Raw genomic sequence first — 27620 nt, forward strand, 5'->3', positions numbered from 1 at the left:
TTTCATAAATCTCTGCAAACCTCTGCTCTCTCTTCCTCAATCTGTCTTGCTTTCGCTCTATTTTTTTGCTGTTATTTTTATTGTCCTCTGTAATAAAAAAAACTCAACTTGGGAATCAGAAGAACAACGTTTTCACTCTTCACGGATAAATTCAGGGCAGGAGTTTCGAAGGCCAAGTTTGATTCAAGCATCAATTTTGGAGATAGATTCGTTTTAACTTTGTCGTAATGCTCTAATCCTGCTGGTTTCTACTACTGCCTGCTCATATTCCTCTGTTTGTTTTCTTTTGGATGTTTTTTAAAGTTGAGGTTTCTGAATTTTCTGTGCTTTAGATTATTTAATTGTAACATGGAGTTTTCCCCCCTCCACACAAGCAAAGGGCCGTTGTTTGGGGAAAAAAAAATATAAATTCTCAATCGTAGTTTCATGTTTTCTTCTAGGTGTCGGACTAATTGTGTGAAATGGCTGAAGAGAACGAAGTGACAGAGACATTCAAGGGTTTGGGTGTTTGTGAAGAACTTGTGGAGGTATGTGATAGCTTGGGTTGGGAAAACCCATCGAAGATCCAGGTTGAGGCCATTCCTCATGCACTTCAAGGTTTGTTTTTGGCTTTGCGCTTCAAATTTATCCTTACCCATATGTATTAGATCATATTTGTTCGTGTTTTCACAAGCCCTGTTCAATTTACAGCCTACATATTTTTGCTTTAAAAGCTGGTAGTTACATGGTAGTGTAGGTGAACCATTCCAAAAAAAAAAAAAACAGTAGTAGTAATAATAGTAATAATCATTATAATAATTATGATGATGATGTAATTAATAGAAAAATATTTACAGTTTTTTTAATTATATTTTTCTATGATAAGAACGACATCATCATCGTTATTTCTGTTGTCTTAAATCTTCTAGTATTGTTATTATTGCGACACTTAGTTTCTGTTCATATTTATGTGCTGGTTCTATTCTTTGGCTTGTGTGCATCAGGGAAAGATTTGATTGGACTAGCCCCCACGGGTTCTGGTAAGACTGCAGCCTTTGCTCTCCCCATTATCCAGTCTATTTTAGAGTCTCCAAAAGCATCACAAGCATTCATTGCTTGCGTGCTCTCTCCAACGAGGTTTGTGCTGTAAATGGTTTTAATTTCATTACAGAACTTGCTATTCTTGTTATCCATACTCAGGGAAAACAATTATCTTCTCATCTTCCTCAAAATTTTTTATTCTTATTTTTCTTAATCGTTCTACTCTAGGGAACTTGCTATTCAGATTGCCGAACAGTTTGAAGCTTTGGGTTCTGGCTTTGGCTTAAAGTGTGCAGTGGTGAGTCCTCATATCACAATTTTATGTACAAACATAAAAATGGTTTGGATATCCTCCAAAATTCCCTCGAAGAACGGGGACGGAAATAATCCAATTTACTGTAACACAGTGTTCCTAATCATAAGAAACCAATCCAATACTCTGGAGCATATCCAAATCATTCATTGAGATGCTCCTGCTTTAATATGATAGGGTTATTGTACCAGACTGAAAATGTAATCACATGGATGAACAATTTTTTGGAGGTTTACGCATCTTGTCTGGTTAATTCATCACCTTGCTTCCTGAATGAATTGCTCCTGCCAACGGAATTTGTGGGGCTGTTGATGAATGACTGATGATTTGGCTAAAGAGAAGTTCGTTTGGCCTAGATTATGTTTTGGGACTGTTTTCCTTTTTTGTTGTCATATTAGCTGCAGGTTCTTTATCCTTTTGGTAAATGGTCATATCATTCCCCTCTTTTCATTTAATGAAGTGTTTCTTATAAAAAAACTGAGTGTCTTCTAATGCATAATCTTAGGCTTGAATTTGGAAAACCAGAACTAGAAGTACAGAATAATCTGAACTGATTAACTGAAAACAACAAAGATATTTGATTGTGAAATGAGACAACGGACTTCTCTGTAAGGACAACCATTTGGAAGACCTTTCAGGTCCAGTACATTGGGAGGGGTAATATTTGTGTATCATTACTGAGAGAAGGTAAAATGTAGATGAAGGAATAAATTCACCTACAGAAAATTATTAATAAAAAATACAATGTAGAGGCAAGAAAGCAAAAGAATTCATTAATATAAGTTTTTATATCTTCCCTCTTCTTAAGTTTTCCTGCCTATGAGCAACTTCTGATGCAGGTCGTTGGAGGGGTAGATATGATGCAACAGGCAATTGCACTTGCTAAAAGGCCGCAAGTTGTTGTAAGTGTTTATGTGAGCCATGGTGTGTATATATATATATTATATTGTTTGTCAATTTCTCATGAACATGGATCTCCGGATGATTAGAATTTTTAGTTCTTTCACTGTTTCCTTTGTTTTGCTAAAGCAAAGGAGTATGATGCTTTTTTCATTTGGAAAGCAAATGTGTTCCTTTTATTATTTTCGTCTTTTTAAATCTTATTGTTTTGATCGTTCACTTGATTTTTCTCACCCCTCCTGGGTATAGGCCAAGTATATTTATTTCAAGTTTCTGTTTATGGACATCTTTTTTCCCTCCCTTCTCGCAGCTAATGGTTTAAGAAGAATGGTCCACAAATTTTTTTTTTTATTACTATCTCTATCCCTGACTTCAGAATGTTTGTCAATCCTTTTTTTTTTGTGTGTGTGTGTGTTGGGGGGGGGGGGCTAAATTTGTGCTCCTCATGTAATGTGTTACATGTACCGTGTAATTAACAGTGACATAAGTTCTTGCTGGTTTGATTGCATTTGGTGCTTACTATTTCTTCTTATCTTATTTATAAATATATAAATATAGTGGTAGCAAATGGAAATTATGTCTAAAGTTATATATTTCATGATTTATTCCAACGCCCATTATATCCTTTACGGTTTTCTAAGTAATTATCTGGAATTCAAAATCTTAATACCTTTTTTACAAAACATTATGTTGGATGCATGATAAAATAGATCTACCCCAAATGCATTACATATGACAATGAATGACATAAGTGGAGTTTTTTTTCTTTCAATTTCTTTCTTTTTCCTTTAATTTTGATTGAAAGTAATAGCAGGGTTCCAGTTTTCGGTTTTGAGCCCAGTTGAAACCAGGATTGAAACCGAAATTTCGGTCGAAACATGGACACTTTTTCCAGCAAGTTTCAATGGTGGGTTTCGAGGGCCAAATTAGGTCCTGAAACTTGTAGGAAACCCTATTTTAGGCACTCTAAACATAGTGAAACCCTTAGCTGTTAAAGAATCACATCTAAAATGGTAGTTTAGACATTGGACACTAGGTTGGTAGTGTACACTGTATACATTCTCTAATATGGCCTATCCTACACAATGGTTAGTACTAGAACACATATAGTTTAAGTAAAACAACTTAAATATGCACTAAGAATAAATAGACATTAAATTATAAATCATTTCATAAATTATGTATCATACATGGTTTGTTACAAAGTGTCACATATATCAGAGTCAACAATTCAAGCAACAAGTCACCCCTATGCCCATCCTAGAGTTCTAGACTCCTAGTACCAAAAAATATTTTAAAAACAGAAAATGAATTCTGACTCCGTGAAGGCGTGAACTCATAGATCAGGCTATAGCGTGTAACATATAAAAAAGTGAATGCCAACCACCATGTATTTATCCTATTTTTTTTTGCAAAAATTAGTTTTTGGGAAAAGATGATACGTGCAATCCATGGTATCGCATAGCATTTCGTTTCGAGCCTTTGTGAAACCAAAATATTTTGCAGAGTTTCGCGAAATTTCGGTGAAACTGTGTACCATGACTAATAGTTAAGTATATAATCGCATAATATATAACATTACAGAGAATAAGTGTAATTCGTACTTTTTTCAATTAGTTTTCTGGAAACTATACTATAGTTGAAAAACCTGCTTTTTATTTGGAAAAAAGTTGGGGGGGGGGAGTCTATGGTGATTCCAGATTATGTTTAGGTCTCCAATTAAGTCAGTAACAAGTAATGAACATATGCTAAAATCTTTTTGAGTGGCTCATTAATCTTGCAGTTCTGATATATTTTTCAACATTGTTCTTGCTTAATGTATCTATTTTTCATACCTTATCTTCTTTATCACTATTCATCTTGTGGTTGAGACACCTTTTCTTGTGGTTTTGTTTTAAATTCATAGAGTTATAGTGTATCTGCAATATCTGCATGTATATTCAGATGTTGTGGCTTGATCAAATTTTAAACAGATACTCATTTTTTTGTCGGCTATTTTATCTTCATAGGTGGGAACACCTGGCCGCCTTGTGGATCATCTTTCCAATACAAAGGGTTTTAGCCTTCGGACGTTGAAATACCTGGTATCTCTCTCTCTCTCTCTCTCTCTCGCTCTTCTCCCTTTGTACTTTCTTATTGAGTATAAACTTTAGACAGAGTTGCAGAAAGATATCCGTGGATGCCTAGATTCCTACACTAAAGAGTTTCCACTCAATTCATTCTTTTTTCGAACGAGTCAAGCTCACCTCTTCACCCCACAACGAGGTCTGACATTGAAATTCTACCTTGAAAGTATGAGGAAACTCCCTGTTTGGTTTACTTTTCCTGCACCCTAACCATGAATAATAAGCATTGCCTCAACTCGCCAGCGAAGGTAGCAGTTTACCTAGAAGTTTATCTTGTCGAAGAACCTATAACCCCTGGATTCTAAGTGTAGGTGTTATTCTTCTTTCTTTTCTCGGTGGTAACAATCTTCATTAGTGGTTTGGAAAACAATATTCAATCTACCATAATCAATTTAAAAGATAAAAAGTATATACATTTCTGCACACCAGAAACGGAGGGCATCCTCAATACCTAGAAACTCATCTAATAAGAATATAAGTGATGCAGGAGCTGTTCCATGGGCCGGGCCGAAACTGTTTGAGAACCCAAACCAAGATGAACCGGGTTCAATTTGGTCTTTGGGTTCAGTAGAATATTTAATTTATTTATTTATTAGGGTTTTTATTAGTTGGGATTTATCTTGTAATCTTCTATTTTAACTTTAATAGGTTAATTAGTGATAGAATTGCATTAGGAATTTATTTCAGTTTTAGATTACGATTAGGAGTTTTATTTTCTTTAAATACTAGCTTGTTATTAACGAAAGAGGAGATTTAAATGAATGAAATTTTTTGGGTTTTTTTACCAGATTGGTACAAATCAGGTTTTGCGACCTCGTCTCCCTATTTCTCTCTCCCTTCCCTGATATTTCCTTCTATTCCCTTCTTCCTACCTGCAGATTTTTTACTGTTTCTTCTCTGTTTCAGGTGGTAATAGTACGCCCTCTTCTTGGCTGTTGTCATCTCTCATCCTCTTTTTTCCTCCCTGAGATCAGGGTCGAAGGAACCCTTTCCCTGGGCGATTCAAATAGTAGTTTCCCCTTCCCATTCAACCATCTTGCTGTGAGTTCATAACCAGATTCAAACCTGGTCTGTGATCCACCGCCCAGGCCTGTTTCAGTCCTTGATTACCAGCACAATACCCAAATATTGGATCTGTTGTTGAGTGCTTCTAAGAGCCCTAGATGCTATGAACCAATACCTAAAGTTTCTGATTGAACAGATCAAAGATGAGTGAGTTGTATCCTTCGAAATCAGCAGAGGTTTCCACTGGCTTCTGGTGTCGTGTGACCAAGGTTGAAGACGATACCTTTTTTTTCCCCCCTTTACTCGATATTCTAGGTCTCTTTCGGTTTGTCTTTTATTAATCATTAACTTCTTTTGTCACATAGCTATCACTTCCTCCCCACGATTCTATTGTTTCCTTGTTTCATGCTTTTAGTTTTCTTTAATACCCCTTTCCTTCAGCTTTTATTCCCCCATGTCCCATACAGGAAATTTGCTTCCAAATTTGTCCCTAGATAATAAATAATAATCCCCATCATATCCCGTTCTCTCCGCTTACCTAGTTAACTCTTGAAAATTCTGGTTATTTACAATTGTGCCATTGCACGTTAGATTTGTGTCTATTATTCGAGTGGCCCCATAAGTGATCTGATTCAGGTTTTAGAACCCCGGATCCGCACCAATAAGACTTCATATCACCACAAAACTCGCAACTAAAACCCCTCCCAACCCCTCAACAATACTACAATGGAGGAAAACTTGAGTGTTATTTGGCATAACATCTGATGACCTGCCTTTAGCCCGTGCATTTTCCTTCCCTCTACCTCTGATTGCATGATCCTCCCCCCCCCCACCCCACCAAAATTTTTTTCTTCTTTTATATTTGATGGGTAGATTGCCATGTTTCTCCAGTTCAAGTAAGCAGACCACATGACATCCTTCTCATTTTTAGCTACCTCCACATTTTTATGTGACTGGATACTCCCAAGTCCCCATCTTCCCCCTTGATGCTATTAAAACCAAAAGTCCTCACATCACATCCAAATAAAGACAAACCTCACTCTTTATTTTTATTGCACGGGCTGTGTTAAGAGTTTTGTCTTAGTTACCTGCAGGGGTGTTTTTATCTTTTGGGTGCTTGTTTTCTGGTTATTTGTGATCTGGTTTTGTCACATGGTATCAGAGCGCATTTAGTCAGTCCTGTTTTGAGAGTCTTCAAGGAGGACGTTGCGTCTGTGCATCAATCACTGCTGCTTGTATTGTATCATAGTTGTCATGGCATCTAGGCGACCAAGGAGTTGGAGGGGAGGGTGAAGGCACAAGGCGACACCAATAAGGTACCGGCCTAGGTGACCAAGGCATTGCCTTGACAATTATAACTTGTATTGCTGTGATATGGTATGATTATGAGATCTGATCAAGGTATGACTAAATATTGATCCTTGTTCAGATCAGCAGATATTTTTTTCTGCAGTTTTTGGAAACCTGCTATTTCTGTGACTTTCATATACCCAGCTATGATGTATGGGGCAGAATGTTGGGCAGTTAAGAAGTGTCATATTGATAAGATATGTGTAGCAGAGATGAGGATGTTAGAATGGATGTGTGGAAAAACAAGGAAGGATAAAGTATGGAATTAACGTATTAGAGCGTATTTGGGAGTTGTCCCGATCAATGACAAATTCCGAGAGAGTCGTTTAAGGTGGTATGGCCATATTCAATGGAGGCCTAGGGATGCCCCAGTGAGGAATAGTGATATGGCAGGCCTAAAATGGCCATAGGAGAAGTTGTGAAGAAGGCCATGTATAGTCTAGGTCTTGTTCCAAGTATGACTGCGGATAGAGCCTATTGGAGGGCAAGGGTCCATGTAGCAGACCCCGTTTAGCTAAGACTCTCCTGACGTGCTGGGCTGTACCTCTTTCCTCCTACTATCTTTCATATCTCAGCTTTCATCTTTCATCTTGCATTTTTCTATTTATTTCTCGTGTCTTATTTGTCATTTGTCATTTGCCATTTTCCATTTTTCATATCTTATCTCTCTCCCCATCTTTTTGTTACCATTTTTTGGTGAGCACTCTGTTTTCTCTACTTTGTTTTGTTTGGATCCATGTAGCCGACCCCGTTAAGTTGGGATAAGGCTGAGTTTGTTGTTGTTCTTTGTATCTGCTCTGATACTTGACCAGAAGATCAACCAGATCAGATTCACCATTAGTCTGATCTTGTTTTTCTCCTAAATCTGGGTTTTCTTCTGTGCAATTTTGGCTCTCTCTCCTATTGTTGGTTTTCTCTTTGTCTACATTTGGATTTATTTATGGTTGGTTGCAGACCTAGATCTGATTCAAGGTTATCGTCTGTGGATTTTTGGTTTCTGATTCTGGTTTGTATTGTAATATGTCTTCTCTATGAGATTTCCTGCTTTCTGTAGGAGACTGCAGTATTGTGTTATCCAGCCATTGGATCATCCTGGAATTTTAGTATGATTTCCTGCTCATTAAATCCAATCTTCGATCAGTTTTTTTTTAATGCAGATCCGATCTGCTGAATTTGTATAGAGAATCTGATCTGTTTATCCCTATGATTTGGGTGATTCCCTATTCTTTTGATTGAAGGATTCTGCTTATTCTTTTGATTGACTCTGTCATGGACACTATGGGTGATTCAAAACCCTTTATGGATGTGTGAATGTCCAAATCACTGCTAGTTGGCTACAAAACTGAGTAGTGCCATAAATGATCTTCTACGGGTACAAGTGGTGGAAGTATACATCAATGCAAAGGGAAAACTGAAGTATTTAACTTCAGAACCTCCTCTTGGAGATTCTAAAGACTAAGAGGATGGGACGCGTAAGAATGATACTTTACTTGTGTGGTTATAGAACAATATAGATTGATCTCTTGCTACAAATTCCATGTATCAGACATTTATACTACAACCAAAGTTGTTGGGGATGATTGGAAAGGAAGTTTCTCTCAAACATAGTTGTCAATGTGTCGCGTAGGCGTCCAGGCGCCTTGACGGGCGCTTGCTTGCCTTGTTGGTTTCGCCTTGTGTCCAGGCCCCCTCCAACGCCTTGTGAAGGTTTTTCTGTTTCCTCAAAAACCCAAGCTGCGGTGTAGTGGTTCTATGGACCATAGTTGTCAAAGCGTCACCTAGGCGGCACCACTTAGGCGTCCTGGAGGAAAATCTGGGCCAACGCAAGCTGTCGCCTTATTGTCCAAGGCGCTTTGGTGTCGGCAGCACATGCTCACCCCTGCAACTTGACTCCCTCACCCCTGATAAGAAGGAAACAACAATAGAAACATTGGCGCTGCCACCGTTGGTGCCATAGCAACAACGTAATAAGTAGAATACGATGAAGATGGAAGGAGGGGGAGGAGGAAGAATAAGAACATTGAAGAAGCAGTAGCAGTGGCAACCACAGCAATTGCTGTGACGAAGAGAAGTTGCAGCGGCCACCACCATGCCATCACCACTGCCATAAAAGAAAAAAAAAAAGAAGAAGAGGAGGAAGCGTACCTGTTTGAGTTCCAGCGCCGTTGCCACTCCCTTCAATGCTATCGCAGCCTTGTCAAGAATAGGTAGCCAAAGAGTCGTGATTCATTCGACGTTGTGCATATAGCACTTTTCCGGGTGGAAGAGTGGTTTTTGCTCCGCTATTCCCCTTGGCCTTCCAGTCCCCACTTCTGAAATCCATCGACATCGCGAATGCCCTCAACTCCCCTTTCTTTATTATGATATTTGTTTATCTTTTTTAATATATTAATTCCCTCAACCCCTTCCCCTTCTTTAATTAGTACTTGTGGCAGAATCCATCAAGAATTGCCTCAATTCCCCCCTTCTTTCTCTTATTTTAACATATTAATATTCTTTTTTATTATAACCAAAAGGAGTTGGAGTAAAAACTTATGCATAAGTAAGGCTTCCAAAGTCTTTCTGGACATTTTAAGATTGAGATGATGACAAATCTTATAAGAATACATTAAAAAAAAAAAATACTAATGCACCTGGGCGACACCATAGTTGTCAAGGCGTCCAAGCGCCTTGGTCGCCTTGTTGGTGTCACCTTGATTTTGGACCCTCTCTAACGCCTTGGGTTGCCTAGACGCCGTAACAACTATGGGCGACACCTAGGCTAGCGCCTTGTCACCCAAGTTCTTAGTTGGCCCTCGAACGCCTTGGATTGCCTAGCGCTTTGACAACTTTGCTATGGACTTTGCTCTGCAGACTGCAGAGAGACAAATAAGCCGTAAGTTTTGCCCCTTTCTCTGATATAGACTTTGTGTGTATTTGTATTTTACATGCGTACCAATATTATTAGAAAAATGCCAACCATTGTTACTTTCAAGAGTATAAATGTGTCAAATGTCTTCTCTCTATCACTTAAAAACACAAGCTCAAAGTCACAAACACAAATAAATTGGCGACCTAGGCTGCGTTTGGTTCTTCTTCCGCGGAGTATTTCTGCTGTTCTTTTGTTTGTCGGGAGCAATAATAGAACAAAAGCAAGTTCGATAACAATTATTCGTTTTTCTATTCTTTCGGAATGAACCGGACATCTGGAACATAAAAATTTGAGAAACATAGAACTGATAGAAGCTAAAATGAAACTGTTTTTCTGTTCTGGGAACACATTTGAAAGAACACATGAAATAAAAACTGAGAGCCATCGCGACACTCGCACAACAGATCACTGTTCACTCAGCGACGGATACAGCAGAATGAAGGTACATTTCCTCTCTCCCTTCCCTAAGACTTCTTTGACGCCAATCACTGCATCAGCTCTTTTCTCCCTCTCCCGCTCCGGTATCTCCTCCCCTTCTCTGCCTCTCTCCATTCTCTCCTCTCCCTCATTCCCATCTCTTTCTCTCACCCGAGACTTCTCTAAAGCCATCATCAATCACCGATTGTCGTCATTTCTTATCTCTCGTGAACAGTTATCATTATATTCTCTAATCCTAACCTCCTCTGTGTACATTGATGGAAACCCAATTTTATCAATCATCTTCACAGGCCGGCTGGCAACCTTTCATGCTTTTTGATAGCTCTTTGTTTGGCTCTCTCTCGGTTGAATCTCTGCAATGTGGCTTCGTGAACTGTACTAGAAGATAACAAGCTATTGTTGTTCTTTAGCGGTTGCTTCAATGGTTAGAGTTTTGTCGATCACTGCCTCTTCCAGTTTATTGTCATGGGACTCATCTGAACTAGCTAGAATTAAAATTAGAGTAAACTACTTGTACACCCCTTGAGGTTTGTCCCGTTGACTTGTACACCCCCTACTTTTTAAAACCTTACTTTCAGACCCCCTGGGAGTTACGATGTTAGTTAGGTGTTAGTTTTACAATGTAAAAGACCAAAATAGCCTTTGTGCATCTTCTTCCAAAATAGCCAAAACTAAAATGACCATTCTACCCTTATTCCATCTCCAACCTTGAAATAACAATTTAGGGCTCGAAATTATAAAGGAATGTTGGAAAGAAATAGCTACAACTTAGTGGCGATTTCTCTCCCAAAGCGGTCTCATCAGGTCTCAAAACCATAGTTGTCAAGGCGTCGCCAAGGCGTCCAGGTGGATCTTTAGGGGCCTAGGCGACTGCCTTGCACTGGTTTAATTGGTATCGGACCAGGTTCTGGTACTTATTTATGCCAAATATCATTTATAAGATATTATTCATAAATAAGCAAATACCCCCTATTTAAATCCAATAAAAATAGTTAAAAAATCAAATTCCAAAAAGATAAAAAGTCAACCCCCCAGTTCAAGAACAAAAACTGGACTTTTAGCGGTAGGTGAAAATTTCAACTTTCTAATGCTGAGTTTTTTCTCAAATCTAAAAATTCCATAAATCTTAATATGGTAAAACATTGCTAAGAACCCAAAGTGCGGTAAAATTTTCATTTGTTTGATATTTAAAAAAATATTTTCATTTAGATCGATTTTGACAGCATTTGTGCACACCAAATAAGGTTTGACCGGAACATAACTCCTTCAATATAAATCAGATTTAAGCAATCTTGGATTTGTTGGAAAGCTGGTTTTGTGTTCTACCTAATATAAAAAGTCTCATGTAAAAATAAAATCATTTGATCAGTCAAACTTCTTAGAGAACAAGAACATTTCTCTAAATCGAGAGCAGTTTAATTACTTATTGATAAGACCATATTTTCTAAGAACAATATAAACTAAATGTATGTGTTGATTGTTTCAAACTTCCAAGATCTTGCTTCTTCAGTTCTGCTGTCTCCTAGTTCTATGTTGATTTTTTATGACTTTATGTGGCTTAATATTGATTTTTGATTACTTAATGTGACTTAATGTTGATTTTTAATGACTTGATGTTGCTTATTATTGATTTTTATGACTTGATGTGGTTTAATGTTGATTTTTGATGATATAAGGTACATATTGTAGCATACTGAATACTGTTAGAAAAGAGGGGAGATAAAAAATAACATTTGGGCGCCTAGGCAGGCGCCTTGTCACCTAAGCGCGTAGGCACCCCTCCACCGCCTTAGGTTGCCTTGCCGCCTTGACAACTATACTCAAAATGTCTAACCGTGGATTCGACAACGATCTTCTTGAGAATCCATGAGACGAAATGGTGTCTATGATTTTTTTCAAGCACATTTGAGCTTTGGAAAGATCATGGATTTTACTAGAGGTTGGAGAAAAACTTACCTGATTCGAAGACTTGAAGAATGGAACCGACGCCATTGCTGCTGCCAAATTAAAGCTTCTTCAATCCGGCTTCTCTCAAGCTCTGTTGGCCATTCGAACTATGTAACATAGGATTTTCGTGGATCGTGAGGGATCGAGAAATATAAATATGAACAGAGAACAATAGAAAAATCTGAAACAAGTAGAGGATTTCCACCCCCCTCGGAAACCACAAGAAAACACCACCATTGTTATTGGAAACTCAGGTTTTTAGTTGAATCAAATCAAACCCAGATCTTTCGGATTGCGAGATGGGTCTCAAAGGTTTCGTAGGAGGAGGGATTGCTTCAATCGAGTATTGTAGGGGGTTCGACCCACCCACTCGACTTCATCAAGGTTCGCATGCAGCTCCAGGGAGAGTCCCATGTCTGCAAACCTGCAACCATTCAGACTCTCCGTCCAACTTTTGCCTTCAACGCCGCATCTGCAACCGCCGCTCTAGGCGTCATAGACGTTCCACCGCCACCTTCACCACCAAGAATGCGCTCCATCGCCGTTGGCGTCAAGATCATCCAAATTGAAGGCGTCGCTGCCCTCTTTTCCGGTGTATCTGCAACTGTCCTCCGCCAAACACTGTACTCCACAACTCGTATGAGCCTCTATGTCTGGGCGCAAGTACCACACTCCCCCACATAATCCAAAGGGTATTATGGTAAACTCCTATCGCCATAAGGGTATTTTGGCCTTTTATGAATTTATGGCCTGCTGACATCATCACTTAACAGGTTCACCGTAACGGAATAGGTATTCCATCAGTCCTAGGGGGTTTGAAAGTAAGGTTTTTAAAAGTAGGGGGTGTACAAGTCAATGGGACAAACCTCAGGGGGTGTACAAGTAGTTTACTCTTAAAATTATTGAGTACTGTAACCGATCCTCCAATTTTGGTCATCTTAAAATTGAGTAACTCAAAAAAGAAAATAAATTGTAATCGAGCTATCTTATGAGAATAGACTATAAACATAAATTAGAAGTTCTGTAGGCTTTTCATGGTCAGAAGTTATGGGTTACAATGTCTCTGCATAATCTATCTATCGATCTGTAGGCTTTTCAGGGTCAGAGAAATTATGGGTTACTTGTCTCTGCATAATCTGTCTATCGACTAAACTTATTTTTGAAATATTTTTGTGTGTTGTTAAATAATGATAGATGCAATATGGGTTCCTCTTTTAGATGCAACTGATTTGGGTAATCTTCAAATTTCTCGTCCATGTAGTTCCCCTTCAGTAAGTCTGGTCCTTTGAATCAGGTTGGTTCCAATCTACCATTTTGGTCTTCATTCATATCAGATGTTCCCTTGATTTCCTTGTGTTTGGAGAATCTCAGTTTATGGATAACTTTTGAAGGGGTTGCGAATTTATTCACAAAATGGTTTGTCCACCTCCATTATTCTTACAGTGGAACGGATTCAACTGAAGAAGGCTCAAGTACCTTAGTCTATTAAATGTTTGTGAAAATTCCTACTGTAGAAGCAACTGGAGTGTCTCTTTGATATCGAGGAAAGGCAAATCAGGACCTCTGATTTCTGTGGCTCAGCTATGTGGCATGACTAGTGTGTTAATCTGAACTACTGATCCCACTACTCCATTATCCAATTTCTGTTACAACCATTTCTACTTTCTACTTCTAAACATTCGTTCTTTTGGACCTTCATCTTGTGGCAAATATGGTTTCTCTTTAACTTTATTTCCCACTGGGCTCCCTTCCTTGCACCATCAAAGTGACTAAATTTTGGGAACTTTCCTTAATAAATTCTCAAACCCCTAAATATTGTGCTTGCTTCTTGTGCAATTCACAACTACATCCTTGATCAGCAACAACAGGACCGGGAGTTTACACGATATGGACATGATGATTTCATAAAAGAGCATGCTAATTCGGATGATGAGGAGGATGACCCATTAGATGCAATGATTACTTCGAACATCCTACTTTGGTTCCATGTGGACATCAAAGTTGGTTTAATAGAAAAATGAATATTTGTTAAAGATGGAATTTTTGTAATTATTGAATGTTATGCTCTTACCACATGGTCAGTATAGTTGGCTTCACAGAAAGCAATGCGAAAACCCTACTTATATCCCACATGGACAGCATAGTTGGTTTAATAATATTTTGTAGAAGTGCCAGACATACTTCTGTTATTGTGTCTTCCAAACATGTTTCTGTTTCTTTTCATGATTCAAAAACACTTACTCAGAGTTACCAAATGCGTTTCTTCCCTGCAGAAGTAATCCCCAAGAACAGAAACAAAAAAAGTACTCCTGGCTCAGAAACACTCCTGCAGAAAAGAAACATCATCATACAGGCCCATAGTGTCTAGTTTTTAGGCCATTACCATGTCGATCTAGTGGTATCTTGGATGCAATTGCATACTCTACTATTTTTGGCTTGCCATCTCCATTGAGTGAACTTACAAACAGACACTCAATAGGCATTAATTCTTATCTGACGTATTACTTGAATATTTTGCAGGTATTGGATGAGGCTGATAGGCTTCTGAATGAGGATTTTGAGAAAACAATTGATGAGATCTTGAAGGCTATTCCCCGAGAACGGAATACCTTTTTATTTTCGGCTACTATGACCAAAAAGGTGGGTAAACACTTTATTGTTTTAATGCATAAGGAAAAGTTTTCAGTTCTACCACGGTTGCTATTTCTTGTGTTGAATTGAATTCAACTACATCCACAAATGATTTGAGGTTTTGTGGATAATTATTCACTTGCCTGTTCTGGTTATGTTGTACATCTTATGGCTGATTTCTATATATAAAAGCATAGTTTGAGAACTCGCGAGATCTCGCTGAGTTTCTCGGTTTTTCGAAATCCTGAGACGAGATGGGGGTCGAGTCATAAAAGTACAATATCTCTCCGAGATCTCGGATCTCGGTTTGACATAGGAAAATGCCCATCTAGGTCCTTTATATGAATGCCAGATCTCGAGATCTTGCTGGAAAATCTTGGTATACAGACACCTATCTATGCCAGGAACCAAGACAGACAAGATAGACACTTATTTATGCCTAATATCAGTTAAGTAAATATTTTTGTATTTCATTTACTTAAGATATTATTCATAAATAAGCAAATACCCCTATTTGAATCCAATAAAAATAGTTAAAAATAAAATTCCAAAAGGAAAAAAGTCAACCCCAGTTCAAGAACAAAAGCTGGATTTTCACGGTAGGTGCAATTTTCAACTTTTTATCTGGGTTTTCTCAAATCTAAAAATACCATAAATCTTATTATGGTAAAACATTACTAAAAACCAAAAGTGCGGTAAAATATTCATTTGTTTTGATGTCCAAAAAACTATTTTCATTCAGAGCGATTTTGACGACATTCGCGCATACCGAATTAAGTTTGACCGGTACATAACTCCTTCAATATAAATCAGATTTAAGCAATCTTGGACTTGTTGGAAAGCTTTGAACAAGTCCAAGATTGCTTAAATTTGATTTATATTGAAGGAGTTATGTACCGGTCAAACTTAATTCAGTGTGCACGAATGCTGTCAAAATCGCTCTGAATGAAAATAGTTTTTTGGACATCAAAACAAATGAATATTTTACCGCACTTTTGGTTTTTAGCAATGTTTTACCATAATAAGATTTATGGAATTTTTTGATTTGAGAAAAACCCTAGCATTAGAAAGTTGAAAATTGCACCCAACCCCGAAAATCCAATTTTTGTTCTTGAACTGGGGGGTTGACTTTTTTTTCTTTTGGAATTTTATTTTTTAACTATTTTTATTGGATTCAAATAGGGGGGTATTTGCTTATTTATGAATAATATCTTAAGTAAATGAAATACAAAAACATTTACTTAAATGATATTAGGCATAAATAAGTGTGTTTGTCCTGTGTCTGTCCTGGTTTCTAGCATAAGTGTCTGTCCTGCTTTCCCACTAAGTGAAACTCCTATTTGGACTTTGTTTATGCAAAATCTGATAGTGCCATTGTGTTGAAATGACCTAAAATAGACTGAATACCAAGTTTCAGATCCAAACTAGGTCTAAAACCCACCGAGATGAGGCTTCGAGTCGAGAAAAAAAAAATGCACCAACTCAGCGAGATCTTGACTCGATTCGGTTTTTCAAGGGTCCGAGTTGGCACTGAGACCCGAGTTTTCGAATCTTGTATAAAAGATGTCTTACAGTTGCTTTATATAATAATACACACACACACAGAAAACATATAAGACTTGGTTGACTCAGATGTCCAATATAAAAGACTCATTATGACTCTGATGTCCAATATAAAAGACTCATTACTCGATCCAGTTGGCTTTTGAATGTATTGATTGCCTCTTGGTGTGATTTCCATATCATTTACTGTTCTTTAATGGATGTATCCATCATATTGTGCTACGTTTCAGCTTTGATACCGAAGATTAAGATAGGACAGCTGGTTTACCCAATAGATGTAATTGCAAATGAGCTGTGGACTGAAATATGGGGTTGATTTAGGTGAGCTGTAGGGGTGAGATAGTAAATGATGGGTTGATATAGGTGGGCCGTAAAGGGTGAGATGGCCTTTGGAGAGGTAATAAGGGGCATACTTTTTAATATTGTACAATCTCAAGCTTTGAACAGAAAATTGCTGCTGTTCAGGGGTCTTCTCAGCTGTATCCATTGTATTGTGCTATGTTTCTGCTTTGATACCAATGTTTGATGCAGGGTAGCTAGTTTGACCTGCAATAGAAGTAATTAAAATTATGGGTTGTGGACTTATATAGTAATATATGGGATTAAAATTAGGTGAGTGGTATGGGTTGATAAAGGTGGGCTGTAGGAGATGAGAAGGCTTTTAGTGAGGTAATAAAGGACATACTTCTTAATATTGTGCAGTCTCGAGCTTTGGACAGCAGTTAGCTACTTTCAAAATAGGAGGGAGGGGATAATGTGGTTCTGTTTTAGAAGTTAAAACCAGTACCAAAACAGGATCGACACTGTGTGAAAAATTTCCCGAATTTGAACTTGCATAAAATCAGAAGATCAATAAAACAGATCAGACTATAAGTCTGGTCGAGTGTCTCTTTTAGAGAGTAGAAACTATGCTGAAAATTCCAGCAAGATCCAATGGCCAACAGAAAATCAATCTGTAATATTGAATTCAGACATATCAGTATATATCAAATATACAAAAGCCTTCAAATAGCAATAAGAACAAATCCCACTTGGAGTAGGAATGTAGTATTTAGGCAGCAGAATCAGAGACTGATATCAGAAGGGTGATCAGAATATTGACCATGTAAGCTTTTTGAACTCAGAATCCAAATCAGCACTGTAGATCACCTTGAATCCAGCAGTCCTAGTGAGGATAGGACAGTAATATTGCCAGAACCAAGACTGAACTCGATTGCAGGTTGTGGAAAAACAGAAAAGTAGAAAACTGAGCTGATAATTTGGAAGAAGAGATCAAGAGAATAGAAGAACAGTACCTGGGTTTTCTCACTGCTTTGGTATTGATTGGATTCAGCACACCAATCAAACCTGTTGAATCACCACAACAGGGACTGGAACTGAATCACCGTAATACCAATGCTCTGAATCACCACAGAATTTAGAAGGCAACAAACCAAATTCATTACTCAAATTTGTGTACAAGGCTGTAGCCCCTTACAAGCATAGATAAAAAGACTAAAAAACAGACTCAAACTCAAAAAATGGAAAGGCCTAAACCAATCCTAAACTGATAAGGTGACATAAACTGACTCAAAATAGGACTCTTATCTAAGTTTATGAAGTAAATCCCGTATTCTTACCTTTTACCCATATTTTCCGTCCATTACGATGAAAACCCATTGGACCAAAGGTCCAACATGTATGGAACCCAACCTAAGACATATTTCCACTAAAACAAGCCAACTTTTGCTGATTTATCTGTATCAGGGGGGTTGAAATAATGGTGCTACGAGTGTTAGGTTAGTAGGAAAAGTATTTTGGATGAGGGGTTATGGTGGGATCCCGGGTTCGAAAAACCTTGTTTGGGGGCCCACCCAATTGTACAATAGCCAAAAGTAGGAAGAAAATGGCAATTTTGTAAATAACTCCAAGTTTGCAATGGGAATGGCAAGGCTGTAAATAACCAAATTATCAAGGGTAAGTTGGGGGTTGTATGAAAACGTTCAAAAGAAACTTTTCTGTTAAACAAATTTGAAGCTGCTTATAAAAAACAGAAACACAAATTTGTAACAAAAGCCAACCCATTAAACCTGACTCTCGATCTCAACTCTCTTTACCGCCATGACTACCACCACCACCACCACTGCCACCACCTCCACCATCACCACTGCCACCACCTCCACCGCCGGTATCACCACCACCACAAAACAGAAGATATACTCCTCTTATTATGCATTCCATACATGTCTTTGTTCCTTTATAGTGACATTTTTTTTTTCTAGTTTTACCATACAGCATTTTTTTGTTCAGAAGTATTCCAAATGAACAGAAGTACAATTTTTATTTTCTGACTCAGAAACTACTAATTTGGAATAGAAATGTTGCAATACAGCTCCTTAGTGGTTTAGTGGAGGGACTAGAAAGGAAATAAAATTAAAGACTAAGGACAAACTTGGAACTAATGGGGACAAAGTTAAACACAAAGACGGGTTAATTTGGAAAGAAAAATAATAGGGTTTTAAATAACAAGAAAAAGGTTTTCTTCAACCTTTGTTACCTGCGGAAGGAATTGAAGAGAGATGGAAATCCAGCAGAGCTTCAAGGTGATCGATCTCCCTTGTTTGAAGGCCAATCGACCTCAATTTTCAGGAGTATTTTTCTCCCTTGGGCCTCCCAACACGACAGTAGCTGCCGGAAAGAACCAGCAACCAGAAAGGAATCGATCTGAGATCAGGTATGGTGGTTCTTGCAGGTCTGGACCTGGTCGCAAGTATGAACCTCACAGCAAAGAGGAAGGTTTGGGATAGGGCTAGAAAATTTAAATTGCTTTGGTGTGAACTAATACCCAAAGTCTCAGGTTGGTAGGGCTTGTAACGAGGAAGATGTGGCAACTTCTTCCCAACCCAGGGTTAACACCAACACCAGGGAAGAGATGAACAGTAGCAGAATACAGAAAGGGTAGTAACGAAGAAGAGGAAAAGGTAATAGAGAAGAAAAGAAGAAAGGAACAGGAAACAGGAAACAGGAACCAGATGGGGAGAGAAAGAAAGGATAAGAGAGAAGAGAGAGGAAAAGAAAGTTGTATGAGAGAGAGATTTTTGTTCATCATTGGAAGGGCCTTGGAGTTCCAAAGAAAAACAAAAACTTGACTGTTGGTCATCTCTTTCATTCATAACTTCTGAAAGAATAGCTTTTTACATTCTGGTATTAAATATTATTAGATTGATCAAGAAACTAAGAGTTAGCTTACTCAAGATGCAACTTCACTCTTTAAGTTTACTAGACTAAAAGCAATTAAAACCGACATAAATATAAATGTAGCACTTAAAGACCTCCCACCCAAAAAAAAAAAACCTCTACACAAACAAGGCACAGACCGGAAGTGGAGATTTCCTGGACTAAGGGCAATCAGTTGCTAACACTCAACCTGCTTGAGTTGGATTTCATTTTTATAGAAACCCATTACAGATTTAAATTGAAAATGGATTCCATTTTATTGTCATTTTGAAGACCATCCTAGTTAAAGCTTGATTGTAATTTCCAGTTGCCATATGCAATGATATTTTTGACCAGATGCTTTTCAAAGGAAGAATAACATAAGATATTAGAGTAAGAGGATGACAAAGAAGAAAAAGTGGATGAATATGTGATTTAATTAAATTCTTTCTATTGTAGGTGCGGAAGCTCCAAAGAGCATGTTTGAGAAACCCTGTGAAGGTATGACTGATTGATGTATCTTTTCTTATATATCTAAATCTATTTCTATTATAAATTCTCTCTCCTGGAAGTGCTACAGGCATAAATCTTCTATAATTTGATTGGATTTGGCAATTAATCTCAGTTTTTGTTTGCTCCAGATAGAAATAGCATCTAAGTATTCCACTGTTGATACACTAAAGCAGCAATTTCGCTTTATTCCTTCAAAGTATAAGGTATGCCCCTTCAATTGCATTGGTTATTACTGTATTTTGAGCACGCTCCCTTAATGTTTAATTTGCATATATAGTAATTCTGGCAATTGATGGATCTTTATGGGTTCGACCTTTTTTTTTTAAATGATATTTTTTAAGATAAGATTGTAGGAAGTAAACGTTCACAGATGACCATGACTGTCTTGACCCAGTTTTATGTTACTTCCAGTTAAGATTCTGATTACATCACATTTGCATTGGCAACTGCAGGAAGCAGCTTTGGCTCCTTTCTGTACTTATATAACTTTATATCAGGGATCCTAAAAAGAAGAAAAGAAATGGGGGGGGGGGGGGGATGCGGAGTAGTACGCAAATTAGCCGAGTGGAAGTTTATGATTGTCTCATGACATTTTTTTTTAGAAAATTATGTAGTTCACTTATCATTTGCCTGTGTTTCAGATTTTGGTCTATTACATGGGCCAGGATCTTCAGGTGGTACAATCCAGAGATTGGGTGTTTGGATTAATGTGCTTGATTTTCACATGATAATATATTCCCTTTGGGTATTTGTCCATGTTTTCTGTGTTTGGTATTTCAGCATTTTTTTCTTGGATGAGTAAGTAAATATATTTTCAAAAGGAAAAAAAGGGAAGAGCACCGGAAGGGGGGGGGGCACTGGGGGGCTCCTAACAAAGGAGGGGGAGCCGAAGAGGGAAGGACAAACACAAAAAACACGCGGCCCCTAAACTAGGAGGCTCTAGAACCAAGATACAAGGAGATTGTGAGATCCCAAGATTTGACAATGTGCTTGTTTCTTCTAGTATCTAAGCACTAAGTAGCAACTCCGGCTAATTTTCTTCTAATATTGAAGGAGATGGACTCCCAATTGGCTGGTTGGTGCTGGATTTTGAGTCCATCTTCTTAAGTTGTGTTGATGCGTTCCATCTAAATGTAGTTGATGGCAGCATAAAAGGCTAGCTTTCCCATTGTCGCTACTAGAGCTTCCATTGAAGGTCTTATCCATCGAGTTCCGTTCCCTATTGAAGGGCAGGAGTCTTCTTGTGTGAGGCTAGCATTTGGCTAAGAGCCCTTTCCAAATTGAGGAGGAAAAGGGGCAAGGGAAAGAGGTTCTCCATATCTTCCTGGGAGTTCCAGCAGAGACTGAAATTTGAGGAGGCTGAGATGTGTCTATGGAAAAGGAATGATTGTGTCGGAAGAGAGACAGTAAGGGCTCTCTAGACAATAAAGCTGTGATGAAGAATGTGTCCCTTGAACCAGACAAGCTTTGACCAAGGAACAATTGGGGCCTGACTGCCTGAGAGCGAATTAGGTTCCAAGCTGATTTGGAGGTGGAATTGTCCAGAGTGGGAAGCTGTCCATATCACTAGGTCTCCGCTCCCATTGGGTCTTCTATTGATTTCTGAAAGGGCACCCCAGACCTCCTACAAGCTACGGGAGGAAGCCGGCCCATGGTGCCACTCACGAACATGGAGAATATCTGAAGCCTTTGCTAATCTGTCCATACCCAAGTTGTACCTGATTCTATTGCCAAAGGTATTGATGAGGACACCTAGGAGGTGCCAGTAATCCAGCCAGAGCAGAATGTTCACTCCATCCTTTATAAGGGATTTAATGACAATTGCAGCAAGATGCCTGTATCTCAAAATCTTCCTCCAAACCCAAGATTAATCAGCAACAGAAGGAACATTGGAGTCCTTTTGCAGATGCCTAGAGTAGACCCAATCAACCTACATTTTTTTTTCCCCTACTGGATTCCAAATCAATCTGAGAATACCAGAGATGTTGACAGCCTTAATTCTTCTCAGGCTCAGCTCTCCTTTTGGGAGGCAAACAGAAGTCCAGCTGATGGAGTTAAGGAGCTTGTTATTGTCAGAGCCTTTCCAGGTAAAGGCACTCATCAAGCATTCAAGTTTATTGATGATGGAGTGGAGGAGGCTGAAGATGCCTGACCAATAAATTTAGGACTGCATGACCGATCTAACCAATTCAATATGGTCAGCATATGATAGGAATTTACCTTTCCACAACTGAAGCCTTTTTCGAAGAAAATTGAGGATGGGAGAGAAGTGGGGTGGGCAGCTTGGAGGTAATCAGCGTGTGGCCCAGGTACTTGACCAGTGACCCAAAGTAAAACCTGTAATGCCCCTAAGCCAATCCTTTTCGACTTCAGAAATGCCGGCCAAAAAGATGAGGGACTTTTTATGATTAATACACAAGCCAGTGACCCAAAGTAAAACCTGTAATGCCCCTAAGCCAATCCTTTTCGACTTCAGAAATGCCGGCCAAAAAGATGAGGGACTTTTTATGATTAATACACAAGCCCGACATGCCTTCAAAGGAGCGAAGACTACCAAAACAGCTTCCACAGAGGATTGGCATTTCAGCATTAGTAGTTTTTTTCCCCCAATATTTTCATTTATCATCATTATGGGATCTTTGGCAGTAAAGTGTACAGAAAGGGAAAGACCGTTTTAGTAAGAACATGCCTGTTTGATATTTTTTGGTTTCCTAATGGCATTTTCTGAAACAGAGGTAAACTGCATTGACTCGATAGGGAGTTTAAGTGATGCTTCATTCAGGATATTCTGGTTGTATTCATCAGCCCCATAAGGGCCACCTTTCTTTGGTTGTTTAAGGTTATTTGCGTAGTCTATGCTGTTCCTTAAGGGCATTTTTGTAAATGAGTTTATATTGGTTGCTGAAAAGTATTTTGGAAAAACTACATCAGTAACTAAAGGGTCTTATGGTAAACAGATGTGGTTGGTGGTGAGAGGATTCTTGATAAACTACTTATCTTACTAATGGGCATTTTTTAAAACCAGTTGATATTGGTTGCTGGAGTCTATTTTGATAAACTCAGTAGATTATGAAAGGGCAATACTTGTGCGTGGGCACTGGTAAAGCCTGATTCTGTCATCCCCAACTCCTGGGCTTGAATTTTTTACTTTCTTTCCCCCTGCTCCGCACATATATAAGAAACAACTTTACTGCTCCACAAAAGGAGGGAAGGGCATTTTGGTATTGTTGATGTATGTTTCCTCTATATGAACAGTTTGGACATGCAATGAAAAAAGTGGAAGGCTAGAACAGAAATAAAGGTTTGGTTCCGTAATTCTTTTTGTCAGACACCCTCAAATTCACTATTCCTAGAATCTTACCTTATTATAAAGTTGCTCACCGGAAAAAAACCACTTGTGATAAAGTTGATTACCGAAAAAAAAACCACTCATGATAAAGTTTATCGTACATCTCAAGCCTCATATACTGCCTTCTAGCTCATCTTTCTCGCATGTTCTAGGCGTTAATCTATCTGAATTATGACCTAAAAGACAGCAACCTCTGCCTCAATGCTTACAGCAAGCAGCATGAATATGGAGATCATACTGTCTCCATCTCCTTATTTAGCGTACTCTTTGTTATCATTACATTGTTTATATAAAGTTATATAATGATATGTCGAATTGTATTAGTTTATGTCTCTTACATTATTTCTTAGTATTTGGATATATGTTGTAAATTTTCCCAGGGTGAAAGGGGGGGGGGGGAACTGGCCCCAACACTGCCATAAACCATTCCAGCGTGGCAGTCCCTCCCCACTCCCTAGTCCCTACAAACTGAACATCTAGTGGATTACCAAATTTTATGTTTAGTTTTGATTTACACAATAATATGCTGTCTTAATTTGTATAGATGTTAACGTCTTGTTTTGTTAACCACCTGCAGGACTGCTATCTTGTTTATATTCTTACAGAGATGTCTGGAAGTACATCCATGGTTTTTACTCGTACATGTGAGCAAACTCGGCTTCTGGCTTTGCTTCTTAGAAATCTTGGATTACGGGCCATCCCTATAAGTGGTCAAATGAGCCAGGTATTTATTTCCCCTTCCATCCCATGTTTATTAATGAAATGCATATCCACTGTGTGATTTTAGGTACCTAGGGTCAATTATAAATAAAGAAGGAGAAATAGAGGATGATGTTGCATAAAGGATTGCGTGGAGAAAGTTGAGGGGTGCATCTGAAGTGTTGTGTGATCCATAGTTGTCACAACATCTGGGCGACCCCAGGAGTTGGAAGAGGGAAAAAAAAGATCAAGACAACACCAACAAGGCAACCTTCCAGCAAAGGATGTGGATGCCTAGGTGACACCTTGACAACGATGGTGTGATCGATGCATTCCTTTAAAAAGAAAAATTTTATAGGACAGTTATACGACAAGCAATGGCGTATGGAGATGAGTGTTGGGAAGTGAAGAAACCACATATAAATAAACTTAGTGTGGCTGAAATGAGGATGATGAGATGGATGAGTGGTAAAACTAGAAAGGATAAAATAAGGAATGAACAAATTAGAGCTAGTTTATGAGTAGCTCCGATACACGATAAGTTGCGATAAAGTTGTTTGACATGGCATGAACATGTGTGATAGAGACATTTGAATGCTCCAGTATGGAGGAGTGATTTGATTCAGATTGAAGGAGCTAAAAGAGTCAGGGGAAGGCCTAAAATGACTTTAGGAGAAGTAGTTTGGAAAGATATGCATAGCTTAGGACTAGTAACGGGTATGGCTTTGAATAGAGCTGATTGGAGAAAAAGGATCAATGTAGCTCACCTCATTTAGTTGGGATAAGAATGAGTTGAGTTGTAGTTGTATCTCCACCATGTGATTTGCCTCGGCTTACTTTCTTTTGTGCCCGGAGGCAATGAGAAGGTCTGTTTTTTTTGTTCCTGTATCCTCTTAAATTCCTCAAGTATTTTGACGCATTTGTCTTTGATAAAATGCATTTGACAGGCGAAGCGACTTGGAGCATTAAATAAGTTCAAGGCTGGAGAATGTAACATTCTGATCTGTACCGATGTGGCAAGTAGGGGGCTTGATATTGCTTCTGTGGATGTGGTTATCAATTTTGATATCCCCACCAATTCCAAGGTGAGGTTTTACCTTCCTCTTTTTCTACCTTCTGGATAGGACTGACCGAGAATAACTACAGGTTTGCTCTAATGGAACTTTTGGATGCATAAATAGACTGAGAGGTTGGATCCAACCTCTCAGGATCTTTGAGTAATCTTTGGTTGCAGGTTCGAGGTTAACCTGCTTATTTTCCTCATTAATCACTCTTTCAGAGAATTTGGTTTTCCCTTAAATGTGTGAGGGTTGACCAAGCATATAGAATTCCTGCATCCAAACAGACCAAAGTTGTTGGCATCCTACAAATCTGTCTTAGTTGTTGGATTTTCTTCAATTGCTGAATATAAAAAATGGGATGCAGGATTATATTCATCGTGTGGGTAGAACTGCTCGTGCTGGACGATCTGGGGTTGCAATCTCCTTAGTAAATCAGTATGAGTTGGAGTGGTATCTTCAAATAGAGAAGCTTATTGGTAGGCAGTGCTTTTTTCTTCTTACATTTGGCAAATTCATGGGAGCATTGATCAGAGACTAACATTTTACTTTTGGTTAGGCAAAAAACTTCCAGAGTTTCCTGCTGAAGAAGAGGAAGTTCTGTTACTGCTAGAACGTGTGACAGAAGCCAAAAGAATTTCGCAGATGGTACCATCATCATCTTTTGATATATTATTTATTATAATTCATTATAAATACATATGCCAGAGTGACAAATGACGAAGCCAACCTAAAGGCACAGAATGTGAAAAGTTGCCGGTGGGTGAAATATATACCATTGATGGATCTGAGCTAGGAATCTAAGATATATCTTAGGGAAAATTCAACTTGACCTGATGTTCCTAATGGTCTGGTTCACCTTTTTATTGTTTGACTGTTAAAGCAAAGGAAAGGGGAGGGGGGGGGGGTTGGGGTTGGGGGGCTGTTCTTGGAATAAGCATAAGATTGTTCACACGTCAAATTTCAGACTCAGATTCAACCTTACATCCCCCTCATGATTGGCATATTTCCTTGTATTTTCAACCCTCTCTCTTTTTATAAAAGCTATATTTTCCACTGGATTTTAAGAGTTACATTTTTCCACTTGGCCAATTTTGTTTGGATGAAACTTGACATGTGAGCAAGAGCCCTTGGCATACTTGTCCACAAAACTTCGGCTCTATCCATTCTTCCATGTGATAGATATTGTGCTGGACTAGAGAAACTCTCTAAATATGCCAACCTAAAAAAACTTCTCCCATGAAAGATTGAGATCATCCACCAATGTTTATAAAATTGGATTGTTCTTGAGATCATTCAGACCTAGTGGTTTTGCGGTCCGAATTACCCAATCACCCAGCCTGATGGTCTGGCTTGGAATATTCTCTAGCAGCACCATGGATCGTGAGTATTTTCTGTTTGGCAGTCTAAACAGTTTTTTTTTGGGGGGGGGGGGGTGGGGGTGGGGTAAACAGCAGTCTAAACAGTGACTACTTTCCTTTTAAGACACCGTTATCACTTCTAGGGATCATATTTTGAGCTTTTCTTCTGCATGAGCTCTCAAACATTGTCTTTTAATTGTTGATATTTTTTTGACTTGCAGAAAATAAAGGAGTCTGGAGGTGGCAAAAAGAGGAGAGGACGAGATGATGATGAAGAAGTTGACAGATTCTTAACTTCGAAGAATGGGAAATCATTCAAGAAATCAAAGAAACACTGATGGTTGAGCCAAGGTCTTCCATTTGCAATTTTGGTAGATTTCAAATGGTCTTTTTTCATTTTTGATTGATGAGTGAAGGATTCTTCGATTTAATTATTAAACATCCGTTCAACCATGCATGGACATCATTCTCAGTCATCCTATTGATTTTAGTCATTCATGTGGAAGCTAGGTTGTTGTTAGGGCTGGCAATTTCCAACAGAACTTACCAACCTGATATGAACACGATATGAATATGGTTAGGGTTGAGGGAAATTCGACATTGACAAAAAAATTTGACATGATATTATATTACATTAAATATTTATTGAACGGTATATGCATAGTTGTTAGGGCGATTAAGCGACTTGAGGCATTGGAGGGGTGCTTAGGTGACAAGGCGACCGTCTAGGCGTGCACTACAATTAAATAGAATTATGTTTGCAATATAGAAATCATATCAATGCAATATGATATAATTATGTAAGTAGTGACATAATATGAGAAAACATATAACAAACAAAACATAGGATATAATATAAACGTATATTTCAAGAAACATAACAATAAACACAAATCTACGTAAATTCATGCGGTGTCAACAAGTCGTGTTGTTAGCTTGAACCCAATAAAGAGCCTAGATGTCTAGGCACAGAAGGCTTGACAAGTATATGTACATGTTAGGGTTGGGGCGAGGGAAGTAATTGAATAGTCGAAATCCGTTTCCGTATCCGTTTAGCACTATCTGAATTTGTCTGAAAGCTAAACAGATGCAGATACAGATAGACTATAGCTATCCGAAAAACTATATTTACATGTAAACAGATAAAATATTCGATTTGAATCTGTGTTTGTATCCGTTTAGCACTATCCGAATCCGTCGGAAAGCTAATTGGATGCGGATGTGGATATAGCACTATCCAA

The 27620-nt window shown here is 38.4% G+C and overlaps 1 protein-coding gene across 3 annotated transcripts; it reads left to right on the forward strand.

The window, feature by feature from the left end:
- LOC122672734 (DEAD-box ATP-dependent RNA helicase 10) lies at positions 1-26799 on the forward strand. 3 transcript variants are annotated; one of them, XM_043870210.1, is made up of 14 exons: positions 2-225; positions 453-597; positions 984-1116; positions 1249-1318; positions 2173-2235; positions 4243-4317; positions 14531-14650; positions 19859-19900; positions 20041-20115; positions 23839-23985; positions 24908-25045; positions 25386-25497; positions 25578-25666; positions 26601-26799. In XM_043870210.1, the coding sequence occupies exons 2-14, from the start codon at positions 462-464 to the stop codon at positions 26715-26717; spliced, it is 1317 nt and encodes a 438-aa protein (XP_043726145.1). In that variant the 5' UTR covers positions 2-225; positions 453-461; the 3' UTR covers positions 26718-26799. The 3 variants fall into 3 exon arrangements, with proteins under 3 accessions (XP_043726147.1, XP_043726145.1, XP_043726146.1); XM_043870211.1 differs by having other exon boundaries at positions 2-172; XM_043870212.1 differs by lacking the exon at positions 2173-2235 and having other exon boundaries at positions 1-225.
- The last annotated feature ends 821 nt before the right edge of the window (positions 26800-27620 follow it).

This window comes from Telopea speciosissima, chromosome 8, assembly GCF_018873765.1.
Source record: "Telopea speciosissima isolate NSW1024214 ecotype Mountain lineage chromosome 8, Tspe_v1, whole genome shotgun sequence".
Taxonomy (NCBI): domain Eukaryota; kingdom Viridiplantae; phylum Streptophyta; class Magnoliopsida; order Proteales; family Proteaceae; genus Telopea; species Telopea speciosissima.

What these genes read in the sequence shown, in the direction of transcription:
- LOC122672734 (XM_043870210.1), top strand. Translation starts at nt 462, where the DNA reads ATGGCTGAAGAGAACGAAGTGACAGAGACATTCAAGGGTTTGGGTGTT. An exon ending in CGGCTACTATGACCAAAAAG is followed by an intron (nt 14,651 to 19,858) that starts GTGGGTAAACAC and finishes TTTCTATTGTAG; the next exon opens with GTGCGGAAGCTCCAAAGAGC. An exon ending in CCAAAAGAATTTCGCAGATG is followed by an intron (nt 25,667 to 26,600) that starts GTACCATCATCA and finishes TTTGACTTGCAG; the next exon opens with AAAATAAAGGAGTCTGGAGG.